Source organism: Desmodus rotundus, chromosome 3 (assembly GCF_022682495.2).
Source record: "Desmodus rotundus isolate HL8 chromosome 3, HLdesRot8A.1, whole genome shotgun sequence".
Classification (NCBI taxonomy): domain Eukaryota; kingdom Metazoa; phylum Chordata; class Mammalia; order Chiroptera; family Phyllostomidae; genus Desmodus; species Desmodus rotundus.
In genome coordinates, this window is record NC_071389.1 from 38,879,380 (window position 1) to 38,893,727 (window position 14,348).

A 14,348-nucleotide genomic window follows, 5' to 3' on the forward strand; every position below is an offset into this window, starting at 1 on the left:
ACACAATCCAATAAAAACAAAATGAAGAAAACAACTTCATTTCTCACTACTTTCATCCTTTCCTTATTTAAATTGTAAACACTGTAGTTACGGCTCATACGGGGCCTGTCTAGCAACTCATTTTATGGTGAAACATGCCCCCGTGTGACTTGCATTTAAAATGGCCTGACTCGGTTTCAGTGGCCTGGGTTACGAATCAGGGTGAGAGGTTTGTGGGGAATTCTAAGGGACCTCTGAACTTCCTTTAAGCCTCTCTTTCTCACAATAGATGACCCATGTTGTGAGGTATTCTTTTTAAGGAGATAAAATATCTGCCCCAGAAACTATCTGAATTTTGCCAGGAGGGGAGAAAAGCCCTCTTCTAGTCTGCGATATAATGTAATAACATGAGAAATGCCCTTATGATATAAAGTCCAAAACAAAGCAGGGCATGAAATCGTGTGGATAGTAGGAACTCGAGCACCTCGAAAAGGTCAGTCCACAGGGAGATAACTTAGATGTTAATAGTAGTTACTTTTGAGTGATGGGATTATGCATACTTACTTTGTCTTTTATAATTATTAGTAATAAGAATGTATAGCTTTTTTAAAAAGTCAAATTAAATCACTAAACATAATATATATTGTTTTTCCTGAAAGAGGCTTCCTCAATATTATTCAGTGTTTCCTCACCACCAAAAGTATTATATAAACTTTGACTAATACCAGGCACAAAGACTACTCAAGACAAAAAAAAAAGTTAAATATTAATCTTGTTGATGAACATAGATATCAAAATGCTAGGGAAAATATCAGTAGATCCAACCCATATATAGGAAACAATACAACATGAACCTGAGGTAGAATTCACCTCAGAAACGAAGATTAGAAAGTCTATCAGGGACATCCACCACCACAAGACAAAACTGTAAAAATGTTCATTGAAATAAATATTAAAAAGCATATGATAATATTCAACCTGCAAATTTAAAATTTAAAAAGTGCTCCCTGAAAAATGATAAATGAAGGGGAATTAATAAAGAATCTTTAGTAAAAACTTAAATATCACACAAGTAATTTAGAAGCATTTCCATTAGTTTCAGGGCAAAATAAGGATATCTACTATCACTAAATATTGTAGTGACAGACCTAACCAATGCAGTAAGACACGAAAAAAAAGTACTTAAGGATTGCAGAGGAAGACAGAAACTTGCTTACAGGGTTATATATTGCCTCCACAGAAAATCAAAGAGGAGTTCAATAAAGTATTAGTAAGAGTTTAGCAAAACAATTATATTCAAGTCTAAAGATCAATATATAAATTGTTTATTTTCTTTTAAAATTCTACTTGTTTTGGACCAGCTACCAATATCTGTTTAATGGAATATTGATTATTCCATAGCCCAAACTGAAGAATAAGAAATAAGTTAACCCTATTACCAGCAAATTCTCTCTTTTGCTTCAATGTATGAATGTCTTCATAGTGCCTGGGGCCAGACACATATATCAAGAATAAATGCCCTGGCTGGTGTGGCTCAGTGGATTGAGTGTTGGCCTGTGAACCAAAGGGTCACCAGTTCAATTCCCAGTCAGGGCACATGCCTGGGTTGCAGGTCAGGTCGCCAGTAGGGGGCATGTGAGAGGCAACCACACTTTGATGTTTCTCTCCCTCTTTCTCCATTCCCCACTCTAAAAATAAATAAATAAAATCTAAAAAAAGAAAAGAAAGAAAGAAAAGAAGAAAGATGGTGTGTCACTGTTGCATAATTACAAACAAATTTTAAAATCTTGCTCTGGGACAAATCAGCTACATACTTTTTAAGATCCCTTGGCTCTACAATGGGATAAGAGAAAACAATGTAAGATGAGGATGACAATGATGAAGCTAAGGCAGACAAAGAAGAGGAGTGGGGTAGAAATGGAATGAGAAGTAGAGAAAAGAAGTGAGAGGGAAAAGAAGAAAGATGATAGAAAAGAAAGGGGTAAGAGAAGAGGTAAGGAGAGAATGAGGGAAGGGGAAAAGGGAAAAGGAGGAACAGCTAAACTTTGCTGAGTCTTTAATATATGCCAAGTACTATACTGAGTGTTTTATTTGCTTCATTTCAATTAATCTCATAGTCAGGCTTTGAGGTCTATAATATTATATTCTCATTCTATCGGAGAGAAAACTGAGGCTCAGAGAGTGAAGTAATATTCTAAAGTCACATAGTTAGGAAATGTAGCATAGTGAGAATTTGACTGAGATCGACCTGCCCAGAGTCCATGGTATCCGCCACTAACTAGAGGATGCTCCTTGCATATGTATTGTGCTGGCTTTAGAGCTTCTGAGACTATGGAGATGAGAAGGATATAAAAAGGTCACCTTCACACTCCCATTCCAAATCCTCAACTAAGCCAATGTCCTGAAATCCTAAATCCTCTCTTTAGAATATTTCTGGTTTTGCATGTTAAAATTAAGAATGAAAAGATGTGCACTAAGATACAATTTTTAATGCATTAAGCATTCAAGACCACAAGTTTAGTGGAAAGGTTAAGTTTGAAGAAAAAATATAATTTGTTAGTTTGCACTGAAAAAAGTATTTAAATTCTAGTACATGCCAGGATTTGCAATTTTTTTCCATGCAGCCATTCTCCCAAAACCTGTTCGCTCACCTCCTTGCTTTTCTCCTATTATGCTTAGACCACAATGCATAAAGAACAAGGTTTACATTAAGTTTTAGGGAATAAAATATACTGCTTCAAAAATATTTGTGTTTCAAATAAATATCTAAAGCAAAATTTATAGTCCTTCCTGGGGTTTGGGCTGTCCAAAAGCGGCATATGTATTACATTTATGTCCCTTGTTTTCAGAGAGTGTCAGACCAATGCCATCACAAAACATGACAGGGCAGACACAGCGAGGTCGCAAACAAATCACTGCCTATACAGAGCAACCTGGGGCATCTGGATTTGCAAGCCCATATCGGCAGATTTCAAGACCTGAAATAGAGCTCTATCAATCCTCCTCCATGCAGCTGAGAAGACAGGGGAGGAACAGAACTGAAACCACAGGAGAAAACACACACACACACATGCACACACACACAGAGCGAGAAGTTGCTTGGATCCAGTTACAACAGGAAGACACTGAAAGGCATGGTCCTAAAGCAACAGGACCAAGTTCTTCAGGAAACATGAAAAGGGACAGAGTTGCTATCACACAACGCATGCCAGTCTTCATTACCAGACATCTATGTGCCTTCCCTGGGGCGGCACTTTCCAAGTGTGGGGAGTGAAAGGGTGAACAACAGGTCCAGGTCTGAAGGGGTGTACGGCAGAGTTGACAGAGAAAAACACAGGAAATTTTCAATAAATTGAGAAGCTAACAAAGTGCTATTGAAGCAAAACAAATGAGCAACTACCGTATTGTTCGGATCATAAGACGCACCTAGGTTTTAGAGGAGGAAAATAGGAAAAAAAACCCGCTCCACCGCTGCCTCCCCGCCCCCCCCATCCCTGCCTCAAGCCAGGTAAGCTACATTCGGACTATAAGACGTACCCCCATTTTCCTCCCAATTTTGGGGGGGTGCATCTTATAGTCCAAGAAAGATGGTAACACAATTTAGGGCATAAAGACAGCCCCACCCCCGCCCCAGGAGATACCACCTAAGCTCAAACCTGAACAATAAGGAGGAGTCCACCTAGAAAAAATGGAGAGTGAGGAAAGGATTTCAGGCTGAATGAATGAGAGTCCGTGATTCTCAAAGCCTAGTCTCTGAATCAAAGGCATCGGCATCATCTGATAACTTGTTACAAATGCAAAGTTTCAGACCCCATCTTGCCCTAGGGAACCCAAAACTGGAATGAGATTGGCAATGTGTTTTAACAAGCCTTCCAGGTGACTGGTGAAGCTGGAGTTTTGAGAAGCGCTGGTCTATGCAAAGGTCAACTTCAACAGACAGCATGGAGGGGAAACAGGATTAAAAAGGGGTGGGGGGGCAGGGTGTGCTCAGGCAGAGATGTTGCTGGAGGGATGGATAGAAGGTTTATCAAGAAGGGCTTCATATGTTATGAAAAGAATTTTGGATTTTACCCAGAGAATAATGGAGAACCATTAAAATGTTATACTATGAGTAAAAAAAGAAAACACCCAATAATGCTGGTGACTTTTTTAAAAACATAAGCAACCACAAAGACAGATGACATGTCATTGCACAGGTAAAAACTCACTGTCCTGTCAGACAAGCAGCCACGAAGAAAAAGAACACAGTCAGCCCTACCTTTCTTTCTGGAGTCTTTCTTGGCGCTGGTTTTCACAGCTACTTGAAGTTCTGTCTCAGTTGACATCCTACTAAATCCTTAGTCCACTGCACACAGATCCAGGGCCTCGGCCAGGCTCATGGAGGACTCCTCTCCAAGAGAATGACTCCTCCCTTCAGAAATGACGCCCGGAGCTGCACATTTCACTCACTCCTTCCAAGTGCTGCAAATCAAGGGAAGAGAATAATCACCCCTTTGAAGTGAACATCAGGGGGGAATAAACTGCCCAACAGACAAAAACAAGAAAGTCTTGGTCTCCGCCTATAAACTGCTCGCTTGAGTTCATCAGGCCACTCGCTGACAGGGTTCACAGCCAAGGGGAGGAGAGGCCTAGCTGCAAAACTGTTTCTCCAACTAGGAACTCAAAATAGACCTTTGGAACTCTGGGTTTTCAAGAAGGGCAAAACCCAATCTTTGTTTTCCATGTTTCTTAATTTCAAGCACCAGATGCCACCCAGAAAATATAGCCAAGGAACATTTCCTGGGCAGCCCCGTGCAGGCATTTCCAACACTGGGGCACCCATCCGTCAGCCAAGCTTGATCAGAGCCTGGGCAGCTAAAGCAGATCATGGAGAAGTGACCTGTGGTCTGTCCCTCACTGGCAGGCATCAGAGGGGACATGGAATTGACATACAATTGGGCTTCAAGGGTAAGGTGACAAATGGGACTGAGAAACTTCCAGCAAGCCAATTTTTATGTCAGTTTTTCCCCCAGCTGTAAGAGCAGGCAAGCATTTAATGCGGGGAGGAAGAGAGGAGAAGAGAAGAGGAGAGGAGAGGGGAGGAGAGGAGGGGAGAGGAGAGACAAAAGGAAAGAGGCAGGCAGACACACATTTCATTCAGTTTTTCTTTAATATATATGCATCACACACTGCTGGGTACTATTAAGTTCAGACACTTTGCTGGGAAGAGATAATAATGATAATACAACCACTTCAATTACAGCTAGTATTTACTATGCGCTTACTATGTACTGTGCCCTCAGCTACTGCTTCACATACATTATCTCATTTGATTTCATTAAATTGAATGAATGTATTCCCTGTGTCAAGTCAACAGTCTTTCCCAGGGACTACCTATCTGACAGTTATATCCGAGAGTTCAGTTGAAAATAAGCATTTCATTAGTTCTCCAATTTTAAATAATATTAAGATAATATTAAACTATAGCTTAAGCTGTCAAGGCCCTGATCAAGTTTGGCTGATCAGGCTACTAGAAAGGGATCTTCGATCTGTGCAGCCAATTCTCAGCTAGTGGCATAGATGTAGGACTGTTTAATCTGAAAAGGCTGTCCTTAGATGCCAGTTTCAGCTCACAAAGGATAATGGCCCCAACCTCTTAATCATGATAACTAAAGATGGCTTAACTAGACGTCTAGTAGAAAAGCCATGTAAAATTACACTAAGGCTTAAATCTGGGGGAATACCCACCTTATCCAAAGATATCTGGTTGGTTTGTTTTTTAACAAGCTATTTTTTTTTTTTAAAGACACTAACCCGGAATGAAAGTTGCCTGGACTAGAGGATCTAAGGTTACATCTAAGGAAAATGAAAAATTATCTTCCCAGGATGGGGTCCATACAATTTTTCCCAGGAAATGAGGACTTTTCTTGCCACTATTGTGCCATCTATCTGCACCACACCACTAGCCGAACCTCTCCAGTCCCCAAAAAGACAATATTCCATGAGAGACAACAGTCACACAGGGACATAATTAATCAATAGTAATACTTATCATTTTGTTAGAACAGCTATCTACTGAAGCCAGGCGACCATGCTGGCCATGACTGCAGTGTCCAAGCCTGATCCCTGTGCTCCGAGAGGCTCAGTCCAGCAGAGGTGACAGTCATGTAAAGGACTGCAATACACAGGACCAGAACAAAAACAGGCAAATACTTAGCATTCTGGGGCACAAAGGACCGACTGTTCACCTTTACTTGGAAGAGTCAACAGAGCTTCACAGAGGAGAAGCCCTACCCTGTGAGGTCCTGAAGAGGGGTGCTTCTGCCCAGTGGATGAAGGAAAAGGACCAACGGATACTCAATAAACGCATGTAAAATGAATGAATGGTTGTTTCAGGCAGAAGGACCAGTATGCACCAGGAGGCTTGAAATCCAACAACAAAACTAATAAAAGGAGTCATGAGTCTAGTAGGGAGGTGATATACTTTTCCATCTCTCCCAGTTTTCTCCTGTGTTACCTTCCCTTAGAATGTTTCAAGTCTACATTGACATTCTGTTGACCCCTCCTCAAGATTCAGTGCAAAGACATACCTCAGGCAGAGAGATGTTCTCACCCCTCTGTTAAATGGAATCTCTCCCTATTTATGTCACGATCTTATGTTTGCCCAGATTTATAGTTTGAGCCACCTACAGGCAATGTGATACTGAGGAAGTTACTCAAACGTTCTTTGCCTCAGTTTCTCTATCTGTATAATGGGGATAATAATATCAATTTCATAAAACTGCTATGCAAATTTACATGTGATCACATGTATAACATGCTTGAAAGAGTGCCTGGCATATTACCTGGCAAGACTTGGTAAATATTAGGCACTAATAGTTTCTTTTTTTTTTAATAATATATTTTATTGATTATGCTATTCATTGTCCCATTTCCCCCCCTCTATTCCCCTCCGCCCTGCACTAATAGTTTCTAATGTTAATTGCTCAAGGTCACGTGGCTGGTATATGCCCAGAGTCCATATTATCATCACTTTCCTTTTACAGAAGAGGAAACTAAGGTTCAATCTGCTTTCTAAGGACAAATTGCAGGAAATAACAGAATCTAAGCTAGACCCATCATCATGCTGGTCTTGCACACAGAAGGTACCTAATCCAAAAATACAAAATAAGCTGAACTATATGGATTTTACACAATTTCAGGAAAGGCAAACCCCAACTCTGTTTTCCATGTTCCTTATTTTGAAGTCCTAGATGCCACCAGAAAATATAACAAAGGCACGTTTCCTGAGCAGCCCCGTGGCGACATCTGAACAGTGGGGCTGACCTATCCGTCAGCCAAGTCTGACCAGAGCCTTAAAAGTCACTGTGTAAACTGGACTGGCTTTGGGCCCCTTCCTCCTCTTCAGCTTTACAGGCTGCAATACAGCACCTGTGCCTAGTCTGTGGGTATCTCCAGCGCCACTTGTTTGACAAAATGTGATTGTGTTCAAGTGTTATAAGCATTACTTGTGATTTTCTGAAGTACATCCCTGTATCATAATGAAAGGAAACCAGCATCACTTCGAATAAAAACTTAAATAAGGAAGCTGCAGCACAAAGAACGTACCACGGCCGGGACCCTGGCATCCCCTTTTAATTTTCCAAAAGCCAGAGGTTGAGCAAATGCTGTGAAGTTCTGTGAAATTCGTTTCTTTGTAATTAAGGAGATTAAAGTCCTCTAGGGCCAGAAAGCATGTGACAACTCAAATCATTTTTCCCCAGCAAAAGCTGTGAAACCCTATCAGTTAAGTTCAGGCTCGCCTAGAATTTTCAAATGCTTCAATAATGTTTCCTTGCCCCACACAATCTGCAGTAATTTAATATTCCTGAAGTGTGTCAGGTTTTTTATAATGAGCTCTTCAAATCTAAATGTGAATTATGTAACATTCCACTACAGACATTTCATCTAGTGAACCGCTTCTAAATGTAAAATCCATGTTCAGTGACTGGGGGTGGGGAGAACGCCAAACCACAAGCAGAGAAAACAGATAGGACTTAAAAAAAAAAAAAGCACAAAGGTTTCAGCAGCTAGAACGGAACACACACACACTAGAACACAAACTTGTATGCTCTCTTCCCCAACCACCCCTCCCCTCATACAACTCTATAGTAAAAAAGCTAATGTTTGTGAGGGCCCATGATTTGTCAAGTATTACACTATCAACTTCTCATATATTATTCAACCCTTCAACCACTTGAAAGTTAGATATTATCTTCATTTGACAAGTGAGAAAAGTGAGGCACAGGCCAGTTTCATAGCTTATCCATGGTCACATGACTCCTATGTAGCACTGGACAGGGTCCAAGTCACTCTTGCCCCTAACTTCAGTCTAAACCCTCCCACATGTCTACCAGCTGGCGGACAAATGAACAAACACGTGGTGTACCTATACAACAGAGTATTACTCGGCCATAAAGAGGAATGAAGCACTGACACACGCCCCAAAAAGTGGAGGGGCCTCAAAAACATCCTGCAAAGTGAGAAAGTTAGATACAAAAGATCACATGTTGTATGGCTGCATTTATAGGAAATATCCAAAACTGATAAACCAAAATTGATAAATCCAGAGTGACAGAAAGCAGACCAGTGGTTGCCAGGTGCTGGGGGAAGTGGGAGAGGAGGAGTCACTGCTTCTTGGCTGCAGTACCTCTTTTGAGGGTGGTGAAAATGGTCTGGAACTCGACACAGGTGACGGTCGCACAACACCATGATCGTGCGAAACCCCACTGAAGTGTACACATTCAAACGGTTAACGTTATGCTACGTGAATTTCACCTGAACTTAAAAAAATGCCAAAAGACCCTTCCCACCAGGTCCTACACCCTGATTTAGTTAAGCTTTCTGTGATATGCTAAGAATATGTTGTAATATTCTAAGTTTAGGGACAACCGAGCTTTAAAAACAGATGAAGAGGAGGGAGTCGTCCCAAAACCACGACTCTGGGTTTGAGGGGCAGCGACTGCATAGCTTGGAGGGTTCAGGCCACTACCTCCATGTTTGGTGGTTTGGGACATTTTAACCAGGTTCATCCAACCTATCAAGCACCAAAAACAGACCATTTATCAACATGGCACAAAGGTTGGCAATAGTGCAGAAGAGGAGCCTCAGTTTTCTCATCAGTCACGTGGGCAGATTTGGCAGGTTGGTGAGCTTTGGGTCATTCAGAAACCTAGCTCGCTCTACAGCATGCCACCTTCCGTGTAAGAAAGGAGGAGACATAGTTCTACTTATCTCTACAAAAAGAAACACAGGCCAAACAAACCATAAGACAGTGAAGCTTTTGTACCTGGGGAGATCCTGGGTGGCGGAGTGGCTGGGTGACTAGGTAGAAGGATAAGGGCCACTGCCCAGAGAATAGCTTTTAGTATAACGCCACATTTGGAAGCACATTAATGTTCTATACACCTAGAAAAAAGTAAGTTAATGGGCATGGGAAGTGGGGGAAGGCTAAAACTGGAAGTGGACTGAAACAAATTAATCCAATTGTGTTTCAAATGAACTTCCTAAGCACAATCCCTGAAGGGATGAGCGAGAAAGAACTAATCCAAATAATTTATTAACACAGAATTTGACTATTTACATGCAGTTTTGGGGCAGAGTTTAGTCAGGGGGAGCTACGGACAAACCTCAAACTCTTCTTAGTTGACTTGCTTGAGTAGTATTATGGACAAAGCAATTACTAAACTATTTTAGATGTATTATAGGATTGAGCAGAGGAGTAAATGTTTTGACACTCTTGAGAGTTAAGGTTCTTGTTCTGGAAGAAGGGACTTAAAATAAGGGGAAGGCAGGAAAGAACACTGTGGGGTAGACTGGAAACTGGAGATTTCAGGGGGAACTCATGGCTCATAAAACACGCATGCATCCGTGTATGTGTGTATGTGTACATGTGTCCACTAGCTCTGTCCACTGAATGGGTCTAAGAGCAAAGATACCCCAGCAACAATGTGATACCTAATACCTAGATTTTGGTTTCTAATACCATTCCCCAGTAAAAGGAACAAGGGGGTTCTTGGAGAAATGGGTGATTCCACAGCTGAGGCAGGACAACTATAAGATGATCCTGAAATATTTTTTTATTCCAGAAAGTAGGGGTGTGTTCCAAACAAACACAACTGATAGGGAAAAGTCACAAGGATACAGAAGCTACCTTGGTGGGGCTCTCACTGTCTTAGCCTGGAACAATTTAAACACCAGTGTAAGTTAAGGATGGCATTAAGCAATAAACCGCTGAAAAAACGGGAATCCATGAATCCATACTGATGACAGATACACAAATGGGGTAAAAGGGGGGCTGTCTTATTCAGAGTAGAACAGGTAACCCCAGTAAATACAAAGGGAAGGCTGAGATATAAAATTAACATTTTGCAGCCATCAAAATAAAGTTTAGCTTGGCAAGAATTACCAATAAATGCTAAAGCCAGAGCCAATTTGGATGAGAAGCAAGACATTTACAGGTCTTACTTAAAAGTGTCTTCCCACTCACTGCTTATAGCTGCAAGGGAAAGATTTGTGATACACAATGGGGACACTGAATGATACCTCAATTAGCTTATCAAAACTAACATTAACAAGGAAGGGCAGATGAGTATCATGTGATAACCTGAGAAGAACATATCTTGATCACGTAGTATTCTGGCCAGGAATCTATTCAGACTATACTTTTAACAATGGGGGGAAGGACTGTGCTCTCGAACAGTGTAGTAATAAAAGACAAAGACAGGCTGTAGAAATATTTTAGATTAAAAGAAACTAAACAGATACAACAATTAAATGCAATACCTGTACGGGATCTTGTACTGAAGAGGAGAAAATGCCACAAAGGTAATAATTGGGCCAATTAACAAATTTGAATATGAATGGGTAAATTAGATTAAAATATTGTATCAATGTTAAATTTATTTAATCTGATACCTTTCCTGTGTCTATATAAGAAAATGTACATTTTCTTGGGGAACAGTCACCAAGCACTTAGGAATAAAGGGCTAAGACATGTGTACCTTACTTCAAATGATTCAGGGAAAAATATGTACATGTGCACATGTCCACGTGTGCATAGGTGTGTATACATGCATAGACACAAAGGGGGGGAGGATGCACGAATGATGAGGCAATAAGTGGATCTAAGTAGAGAGAATAGGATACTTTTTGTATGTTCTTATGCTTTTTCCTAGAATTTTAAGATTTGCAAATTTAAAAAAATTTAAAAGAAAAAGCCTTGGTCAGCCTCAAGTACACAGGGATGTGTAACAAAGGTAGTTCTGGCCTTTTTTCTTTTAAGTTCAGACCCATTCCAGCTCCCTAGACAGCATGCTTCCTAATTCCCAAGGCTAGCTGAGTTTAAAATTAGATTATGCTTGTCAGTTTTCATTACAGATTCTAACTTTACCCCGTATCTGCCTGGACTTTTTTCCTGAGCTCTGGTCTTCCTCTCCACACTATGCCTCCATGCCAGGAATTTGCCTACTAAGACTGTCAGCTACTTGCCCCATAGATCACAGTAACCTCCTTTAATTACTTAGCAGAAGTCAGCCTTTCCTGGATCATCTCCCTCTCCATACCTAAGACTATGGCTTTAACCTGTCAAAACCTTTTTTTTTTTTAATTGAGAGACAGGGAGAAACATCAATTTGTTATTCCACTTATTTATGCATTCATTGGTTGATTCTTGTATGTTCCTGATCGAACTCACAACCTCGGCATATTGGGAGGACACTCTAACCAATGGAGCTTACCTGGCATGTGCTCACTCTCTCTCTCTCTTTCTCTCTTCCTTTCCTTCCTTCCTTCTTTCTTTCCTTTTTTTTAATATGTCAAGGGCTACTGATCTGATCTGGCCCATTTGGAAAATGCCTCAAATTCACTTATTCTGCATTATTTGTTCTTTTCAGAGACAAGAAAATAGGAAGTGTACGGTTTTGCTAGAACCCAATGGTGACATTTATTAAAAGCTGATGGGGGCGTCAAAGTACAAACACTGTAGGAACTTTTGCAGAATAATACTCAAAAATACCACACCTCTCTCTACTGTACCACCACCCTCATAGTGAATGTAGAGCCATCACTAGCTTTGCTCAAACCCTTCAAGAAAAATAACACATTGATAGAACGTATTCCTGGCTTTAAAATTCTGAAGCCCACAGAGATGATGGATTAACAGCCTTACTACAGACCCAGTCACCGCTGTTTTGCCATAACTGTGAGTGTCAAGAAAGGGGAGAAAAATCAGATTAAGAAGACATCTCCTGGCCCGAGAGCTCATCTTCATTATATTGTTTGTCGGTGATGTTTACCTGACATTAGGAAGAAAGAAAAAGAATTTCAGGCAGTTTACAGAAAGCTTTATAGAAAGACATTCTCAATAACAGGATAAAGTTAATAAGTAACACTGAAGGGAAGGGGAACAAAAAGCTTGAAAATGAAGGTGAGCACAGAAACAAGGACAGGGCACCCCAAAAATCTGTATGGTGGCAGGAGATAGGCTACAAATCCATCCAGGAGATTCCTCGAGGCCAGAGCAAAGAAGGAAATACGATTGGTTGCAGCTTTCACAAAGTCTGTGCTCAAAGTTTTTTTCTTTGAACCAGACATGGAAAGGAAAAGAATCTACAGGCTTTCATAAAATCAACATTCTGTGTTATCATGGGCATTAAAATCAGCACCATTTCTACAAAAAACCCAACAGAGAATTTTCAGTGTCCCTTCACTTATGTTGAGTGCATAATTTAGTACTAATGCCTTTAAGTGGGGTCAAAAAAGCCACCCAAGTCATTTTAAATTCTCTATGAATAATGCATGCTTTCTTTTAAGAACTAAATTGAAAATAAATAAGTGGGATATAGCTATCTGGTAGACTGGCTTTTCTAGGGCAAGCTCTAGAATTTTTTAAAAATTAAGCAGTTTATCAGTTTACTCATCTGTAAAATGGGATAATGCTAGATATAAGTCATGGGATTAAAAGAATAGGAACAAATGAAAGATATGTGAAAGTACTTTTGGGCAAATAAAATGTTATGTTCCAGAAGGCAGGCACTGTACTACTCAGGTGTCAGTCATCCTTCAGCAAGCTGACGATACGAGAAACAAAACATGGTTTTTTTAAAATCAAACTCAAGGCTAACAGCAGCCAGAACCAAGTTTCAGCAATTTTAAAGGAATTTATGTGACAGCAATATGGCATACTTATGAACATCTCATTAATGGATCACAGAGTTTCATTAAGTATTTATTGCACCATGAAAATTCATTACATAAACTCTTAATGTATCAGGGAAAAAAAAAACAAGTATATAAACCTAAAATAATTCCATTAGCGTTTTCAATACTTGGGGCCCTACTATTATCCAATCTTCTAAAACCCTCTCCTCTGATTTTACAGAAATGTAGGTAGCAGAACCTAGAGCAGGAAGCTGTCCAAGGGGCTCGGTCAGAATCCTGCCTCACTCTGCCACTGATTCCCTATGTAATTTTGGGCACTAAGCTACGTAACCACTCCCAGCCTCAATTTCCTCATCTGTAAAATAGGGATCCTGTAGGCCCTACAGTCTTCAAACAATGCAGCTCAAAGAATACTCAAGAAAATCCACTGGGGTGAAGAAATCAAATGCTGCTATATGTACTTACAATTATTCTTACCTAAATAAAACAGGAAATAGCTTATTACTTTAATATACATATTAACAGTAGCACATGCATGCAAATTTCTATATAAAAGTTCCTATGTTGTTGCATAATACACACTTCAAAAATCATTCCTATATGGGGGGTGACTACTGGCAGGTGACAAGGGGCCCCCGTGGTGATTTAACAGGCAGCGGCAGAGGGAGTTCAGGTTCCTTCAAGATGATGTCAGCCCAGGATGCATCCAGGACTGGAGGCCAGAGATACGGGGCCCGGGGAGGCCAACTGGGGCACTGCTGCAGCAACAGGGCTAACTAAGCTTAAAACCTTATAAAAAATAAAATAAAACCTTATGCTCTTCAATGTTCCTTTCCAAAAATGTTCTAGATAAGTGAATCTTCAGGAAAAACAAGGAAAAAGACAAACATTCTCAACTCCTTCAGCATAGAACAAATAAATCTCAGGTTCTATATATCAAATAATCCAACACACGTTTCCTATGCACCTACTCAGTGCACAGCAGAGCCTGTGCTGCAAGCTGGAGGTACAGAGGGAGATGGATCCAGGCCTCGTGGCTGCTACGCCCTCCCGGGGGTGGGGACGGACCTCAGGTGGCCTGCAGCCCTGTCCCCAACACTATTCTGAGAGGGGCATCTCCCTCATCGGCTTTGTTTTGTTTTCAATAAACAGCTTTTTGTATCTTTGTATTCCTCATCGGCTTTTTAGCC

The 14,348-nt window shown here is 40.6% G+C and overlaps 1 protein-coding gene across 10 annotated transcripts in view; it reads right to left on the minus strand.

Moving 5' to 3' along the window:
• The window catches only part of DAB1 (DAB adaptor protein 1), a 390,626-nt gene that overhangs the window by 260,628 nt on the left and 115,650 nt on the right, over positions 1-14,348 (minus strand). For 9 of the 10 annotated variants that reach the window (XM_053920559.2, XM_071220931.1, XM_071220932.1 and 6 more), the window contains exon 2: positions 4,238-4,440. In XM_053920559.2, the coding sequence (XP_053776534.1) occupies positions 4,238-4,304 (67 nt within the window). In that variant the 5' untranslated portion in view covers positions 4,305-4,440. Of the gene's footprint in view, positions 1-4,237; positions 4,447-14,348 lie in introns of those variants that run through there. The other variant, XM_071220929.1, reaches the window with a different exon arrangement.